Genomic DNA, 7,411 nt, shown 5'->3' with positions numbered 1-7,411 from the left:
GAGCCACGGGCTGGCGCTCCCCCGCCGCCCGCTCCGCCCCGCCCCGGCCCTCCCGGCCCGCCCCGGCCCCGCCCGGCCGAGGCGGCGGCGGCGGCGGCAGCGCGGGGGGCGCCGGGGGGTGCGCGGGCCTCCCCCCCCGCGGAACTACAACCCCCGAAGTGCCCCGCGGCCGCCGCGCCGCGCCTGCGCGTCACCTCGGGTAACCCGAGGGGGAAACTGAGGGGCGGGGAGCGCCCGTGACGTATTTAAAGGGCGCCTCGGCGTGACGCCCAATCCTTGCGCAGCGCAAAGGTCCCCGCGGGCGGCCGGGCGGGCGCTCCCCGGCACCGGGCACCGGGAGGCCGCGGCGGCACGACGGGACCGCTCCGAGCCCCTGGGCACCGCCGACTCCCCGCTGACGGGGAGCACTGGGCCACGGCGGGTGAGGTTCTGCGGGCGCCGGGGCGGGAGGTGTGGTGGTGGTGATGGGCACTGCGGGCGGCACGCCTGTGGCACTGGGGGATGGTTTTGGGCCACTGGAGGACAACAGGTCAAGCTCTGAGAGTGCTGGGGGAAGAGGCGCAGCGAGGGGGGGCACCGGGGGTCGGTATTGGGGTGTTGGGTGGCAGTAGGTGAAGCTTTGGGGGCGCTGGGGCGGGAGGTGTAGTGGTGGGGGGCTCTGGGAAGGAGTGGAGTAAATCACACCAGGGGAGAGGCTGGAACAGCTCCAATCCAGTCAAATCCTGCTACGTTTCCCTGGGAGAAAACCCCAGCCATCAGAGCTGTTTGGGACAGCATATCCTGACTTAAATCTCCTCTAACCTCTCTCTGGAGTGTTTTCCTATTCCAGGGAATTCCTGATGCCTGACACTGTGCCTGGTGAGTTGCTTCTGTTTAAATCCTGGACTGGCACATCCCTAATTAACTTTTAAGCTTAAGGTTGCCCGTAACTTCAGGGCTGACTATGGTGGCAGCTCATCTCTGTACAAACTGACTTCTAATTTCTTATTTTGTTGTTGTTTTGCTTATTTATTTATTAATTTTTTTAATGCAGAAGGAACAGAAATGTGGAAAACATGGCTGTGGTAACGGCTGATCTGCAGGATAAATATCCTGAGTGGATGCTTACGCAGAGCCAGGAGGAAGCTTTGTGGGATACAAAGGTAGGTCATGGCTTGGGGAAACTTTGCAGGCTGCATGATAAACCAGCTTGGGAGCACGTGCTTTTAGTTAGGCCTGTTCCTCTGTTTTTTGTCGATGTATTCAGCTGTAATTTGTTATTTCTAATTAAATCAGCTTGTTAGTATCTCTTTTTCCAGATTAAAATAGTGTGTGTTGCTAAAATATCACCTGTTGCTGTTATTTCTGTAGAAATTGCTTCCTGTCAGTCCTGAATTTCAAACTCTCCAAAAATAAGGGGGTTGGATACTTTACTCACCCAGCAATGTGGGCTGCACATCAGCAGGGATGGGGTCTGGGGGTTTCTCATTCTAAAGGGAACGACCTCGAGTTGTAGCCTGACAGTGGAACTGGTTCTAGGAAGGCCCTTTGTGCATTTGCACATGTTCAATATTCCAGGAGGCGTTGCATCTCAGGTGTGTCAGGGAAAAACAACTGTTCACCGATTTGTTGATGTCCCAAGAATGTTCATGTGCCCTTGGGTTCTTTTCTGCACGTTGGAGCGGTTCAAGAGCAGGGACCCTCCCTGTAATACCTGAACTGGCTTAAACAATTAGAAAACTAATTAATGACAGAAAAAGCCAAGGACTCAGTTCAGCAGTTCTTCTATGAAGTGGGAGTAATTAATTAGCAGCTTGGATATTAAATTACATCAGGTGAAACCGCCGTGACTTTCACTTGTTGTCTGAGCGCCCCGAGTTCAGCAGAGAAATTGGGGCAGGAAGCCAAATGTTTTTGGGGTGGGATGGATGTCTCTGGTGGGGACAGATGTGGCCTGTAATTCCCAAATCTTGTTTGGCAGAAGCCTGGTGTGCAGAGGAGTGTTCTGGAGGATGGGCTGCCATTCCTGGAGTTCTGTGGCTCCGTTGTTTACAGCTGTGACGCCAGTGACTGTTCCCTTCTCTCAGAAGATATCAGGTAACAGCTTTTACTCAGTGTTGGCTTGGGTTTTTTTGAGTCCTTTTTTTGTTTCCTGTTTGGATTTGGCTCTTGGGAATACTTTCCCCTTTGGTCTTTTGCATGGGAGATGCCATGGCTCAACCTCCCAGTCCCTCTAAAGCAGAAGCAGTGAAGGCTCTAATGCAGGTCCTTTGCCTTCCACAGTATGGATAATTCCGTGAGCTTCAGTGACTTCGTGGAGAAGTACGAGCTGTAAGAAATCAAGCACATGTTAATTCCTAACTGGGGACTTTGTTCAAAGAGAAGATGGTTAATTTGTGGTCCAAAGACATTTTTCCCCCTTTTTGCTTAGCACAGCTTGTAATACTGGGGGGAAATTTCTATACGAAACTTCCAGTTCTGTGAGACAAGTGAAGAACAAGCTTTCCAGGGAATGTGAGATAAATAAAGAACAGTATTTGAAGGGAATATAAACTATTCCATCATCTCTTCTATCTGGCTCTCCTTGAGGCTTTTGTGGCAAGGTTTTGGTAGTGGGGGCTGAAGGACCTGTCCCCCTGTGCTGCTGAGAGGGAAGAGGTGGAGAAGGTGGGAGTTGAGCCAGGGAAGGAGGGAGGGCTGGGGGGAAGGTGTTTTTAAGATTGAGTTTTATTTCTCATTATCTACCTCTTATTTGATTGGTAATAAATTGGTTCATTTTGATGTGTCTGTTTTGCCTGTGATGGTAATTGGGCTCTCTCTGTCCTTCTGTCAACCCGCAATCTTAAGTGGTTTATAAATAATACACTATTTATTTGCCATCAGACAGGTTCAGTTTTGAAGTATTTCTTATAGCCTTGTGGACCAGCAGGAATTTCTCCTCCTTATGATCTTGGTTTTAAACTGGTTTGTGTCCTGCTGGTGTGAAAGGAATGGACTGTGATTCTCTTCATCTTTAGAGGTGGCTTAAGGTTGGTATTTTAAGTCCTGGTAGAAGAACTGATAAACGGGAGGCATCTCTGTTTCTTTCCAGGCAGAGTTTGTCAGATGGGGCTGCTGTTGGATTTGATATTGAATGGCCACCATCCTACACGAAAGGGAAAATGGCCAAAATCGCTGTAATCCAGGTCTGCATCGCTGAGGACAAGTGTTACTTGTTTCACATCTCCCCCATGGCAGGTATTGGACTTCCTCTCTTATTCAGGGCATGAACTGCCCCTTGTTTCTTGTGATTAACTTTAAACTTGGCCTTGAGCAATGGCTGATAAATCCCACCGCACTGGATAGCAAATATCCATTGTTTTTCTCCCCTTTCCCACTTGTAATAAAGGGATTTATTCTAAGAGTGATGCCTACGTATCAAGACAATCTTAGCCCCCTGTGTGCTTGAAAATGATGTGTTTGCATTCTGAACAGGGCAAGAGAGTCTTACTTGAGGTTTATTTTTCTGCCTGGGAGAGAATATTTTATTCCAGTTTTAAAAATTTACCTCCCTGCTCCTATAATGAGCTTTCTGTTGAGTGCCAAGAAAAACAATGAACCTAAGTAGAGCAGGCTGTGTTTTTGGTATTTTTTGTTATTTTTTTTTTTTAATTTGGCTTCAACAAAACCCCCTCAAAAATGATGGCTCTTGTACTGTTTGTTCCCAATACCTGCATTTTATGACATCGGTTTTGGGCAAGAACACTGGCTACCTGGTGTGATGCAGCTGTGAGGAGAGAAGGGGGTGTGCTCAGCCAGGTCTGAATTCATTATGGATGTGAATAAAAGCTTCCAAATAGGGAAAATAGCAATGAGGGAAGGAGACTGCAATTTTATAACATTTTGGTTTAAAATGTTAGATTGAAACTATGCCTGTGAGGGGTTTCTGATTTCCCTGGGGGACTCACGCTGAGGTATAATAGCGGTAATTTTAATGTTGGTGTTCAATCCTTTGTCATTTAGAGCAAATGGGGTGGAAAATTTAATTGCTGGAGGCTATTCCATCAGGAGCACAGGGGAAAAAAAAAAAAAGGATGTGAGGAGAGGAAGCTGAGGGAAGAAGAGTCATAAAGAGCTGAAATGATTTGGATTCTGGAAGGGGAGATGTTTGTGTGTCGATGCTGTTACAGCAGGCGATGGTTGTTTCTTCCTGCATTGTTTTCTGAAATTCCTGTCCTTGCCAGTGGGAGATGGACTTTAAACTGACTGAGGTGTCAGCCATTTTGCAGGAACCACAGCCAGTTTCTGCTCATGATGCCAATGCATTTGATGTACAGAAATGTAGATACTGGCCAAATTAGCCACTGCAACAAAAAGCAGTAAGTCTTAGCCAAAAGAGAAAAAGAACTTTCTTCTGCAGGGAGTTCTTGGACTGTGTAGAAAGGACAAAAACACATTTACTTAATGGGAAGATTGTTCATATTATTCCTTTCTTTAGTCTTTTATTTTTATTTCCGTACAGACTTCTCAAAATGTGATTGTAGCCTCTGCTTAGTCTTGAACTTAGACTTTTTGTTTGTTTGTTGGTTTGTTTGATAGTCACTCTTCTAGGAATGAGGTGGTAGAAAAGGGGCACAAGTCCTCCACTGGGAAGTGCCCATCCTTGAAGGCTTTAATGATGATTTTTCTCAGGTGACAATCCCTTGTACAGTAAGTCAGCTGCATATTGCAGACTTTTATTTGGCTGGATTTTATCTCCTTTGTGGAGGATTTGCCACATTTTTTTTTTTTTAATGGCTGAGATGCTTTGGAAATGTATTCTGTCTACATCTTACAGCACCAGGCTACAACTGTTTTGTGCAGGTTTTTTGCTGTTATTTCCTAATTCTTTGGATTGGACCTGCAATTTCCCAGTCCACAGCACAGCTGAGTGTGTTTTTAGCTGCGAATGTGCCTCCACAGTGTCAGTGGCAGCCATGAGAGGGCAGCGAGAGCTGTGAAAATAATGCAGAAATAAAATCAGCCAGGCCAAGTGTTTGTTGAAGTACATAAACACATATTGCAGGGCTGAGAAAGGTGACATTTGAAATCAGAACCAAGGTACATGTTAAGTACTATGTGTTTGTGCAATACTGGGTTTGTAGGTACTAGAATTGCACTTGAGACTAACTCAGAGTATCCAGCTGTAGGGTCCTTAATGTATGGATTTAAATAAGATGCTCTGAATTTTAAATGGGAATAAACACAGAGGGGAGGAAAAGGCTGTTATTGTTCAAGGATGAAGTGTCTGTGGCTGTTCCCTCCTGTAGAAAATGAGATGAGAAAGCTGCCTGCTTTAATTCAGTCCTGTAAGCTTGAAAATACCCTTTGATCCAGGATTTCTGTGCCATCAGTTCAGGATAAATCAAAATACAATACTTAGCTTTTGAGTACATGCTTGAATGTTGTGGGGTTTTTTTCTTGCTGACAAGACTGACTTCTTTGGGCTTGGTGAAGCATCCGACTGGTGAATTCTGTTTTTCCAGAATGTTGGAGCAGCCCAATGGTTAGCTCTGTGTCCCCACAGAACCTGTGCTCCTGGGGATTTCCCGTGCTTATGGCTTAAACTGTTGCCCAGAAATGGGAAATAGCTAAAATTGGGAAGGAATGATGTGGGAAATGGTAAAAAGATTTTTCATTCATGTTGAGTTTTGAGAATTAAACTATCTTCCAGGTAGAGATTGTTAAATTACATAACAAAAAAGGCAATTAGAAGGAGAGATTATCTGAGATGGTTCAAGTGTTCTTTTACTTGGTTTGTTTTCAGGTGCAGGATGAATTAGTGTACGTTAAATATTTCCTTGCTTGTGTTCAGATGATCCATCACGACCAGTTGATGTTTTCAGTCATTGCAGAGTTGAGTCACATAAGCAGAGGAACTTTGGGGACTTTTCCTTTGAAAGCCCCGGGTTTTGCAGGTGGTCTTTGTGCTCGGGTTTTGTCATTTCCATTAGACTTTCTGGCATCTTCCAATATTTAGTTTCTCATGTTTGGGCTTAATCTATTTTAGGTTTTCCCAAGGGACTCAAAAGGCTGCTCGAAGATGAAACAATTAAAAAGGTTGGCGTAGGAATTGAGGGAGATCAATGGAAGCTGATGAGTGACTTTGAAATCAAACTGAAGAGCTTTGTGGAGCTGGCTGACGTTGCTAATGAGAAAGTAAAACTTAAAACCTTTTTGTTGTGGGAGGGAATCTTGTTATTGTGCTGTACAAAAGGAGGCTTCCTGCCTTGAGAGGAGTTCAGTTCCCATAGCAAACGTGTTCACTGGAATAAAGCAGAGATCTATTGTCACTTGTTTAGGAACAGTTTAAAAACACCTCTCACAGCCTGCAGAACTGAGTACTGTCTGTCAGTGAGCCAGTTTTTAATGAACATTTGTCCCCCGTTTCTGGTCTGTTCACCTTTAGTGTTTACAAGGTGTGGCATTTGAATTCAACTGCAGATGCTTTTCCTTTAATTGCTAATGATGGAAATGGCCAGGTTATGTCCAGTCGGGGTTCTCCTGGCACCGGTGTCATTGTCCCAGCAATGACTGAACCTTGTAAAATAGGGCACAAGAAGGAAGCCTTCCTGCCACAACCTGCTGGGTGCTGGAGGGGAAGCATCGAGGTCTTCCTTGGAGGTGTGTGCCACACAACCTGGAGCTGTACAAGTATCTTAATTTCCATGATTCTGAAGTTGGTGTCCCCTCTGCTCTCGGGTGGGTGCAGTTTTTGAACACCTGCCGAGCTGTTGTTTACAGGTTGTGCTGTGTTGGGCACCCTTTGAATTTCAGTTCAGTTCCAGAGATCGTTTAACGGAGGGAGACCTGTGCTGTCTTCTTAGGCAAGACAGCAAGGGGTTCATTTCCTTCCAGGTCATCCTGCCTTTCTTATTTCTAACATGTCCCTTAAAGCTCTTCTCTCTGTATGTGCAAGGCTTTTCCTGTGCTCTGTCTGTCCACGCACTTCCCATTCCTTCTGTGATGTACCGTCAGCATTTGGGGCAGTGCTTTCCACATGAGCCACCTTAAAATTCCAGGTCCTAGTGGATTGGAAATAGTACAAATTTAACTGTTTTGCTCAAGCAATAAAAGGAACTGCTACTTCTCAAATTTGGAGTTTCCTTGGTCACCCCTTTTTTTTTTTAATCCTATAATCTGACCTGGGATAATTTGTTATGAGGATGAGCAATGTGATCTCAGCAGCTTTAAAGTCTTCTGCTAAAGAGAAAACAAACCAAAAATAAACTTGAAAGTGATGCTTGAGAGAACAAAGAACAGGGTTACATATAATGGCACAATGAGAGGGGGAGGACTGGGGGAGCCTAAAGAGAACAGTTGGGAGGGTTTTTTTTTTAATGCCAGATCTAAGTGGATGAGCTGATAATACTGCACTGCTGCTGTAAGGCTCCATAGTTGTGCATGTTTTCCA

At 45.6% G+C, this 7,411-nt stretch overlaps 1 protein-coding gene across 1 annotated transcript in view; it reads left to right on the top strand.

Annotated features, from left to right (window-relative positions):
• Positions 1–283: 283 nt before the first annotated feature.
• Positions 284–7,411, top strand: part of WRN (WRN RecQ like helicase) — a 30,076-nt gene continuing 22,948 nt past the window's right edge. Inside the window, 5 exon segments of the mRNA XM_050320568.1 lie at positions 284–421; positions 1,034–1,142; positions 1,961–2,076; positions 3,071–3,216; positions 6,008–6,156. Of these exon segments, the coding sequence (XP_050176525.1) occupies positions 1,056–1,142; positions 1,961–2,076; positions 3,071–3,216; positions 6,008–6,156 (498 nt within the window). The 5' untranslated portion in view covers positions 284–421; positions 1,034–1,055.

Source organism: Myiozetetes cayanensis, unplaced genomic scaffold (genome assembly GCF_022539395.1).
Source record: "Myiozetetes cayanensis isolate MyiCay16 unplaced genomic scaffold, myiCay2020 scf24, whole genome shotgun sequence".
In the NCBI taxonomy this organism is placed as follows: Eukaryota; Metazoa; Chordata; class Aves; order Passeriformes; family Tyrannidae; genus Myiozetetes; species Myiozetetes cayanensis.
This window is presented reverse-complemented; position numbering and strand designations above follow the sequence as displayed.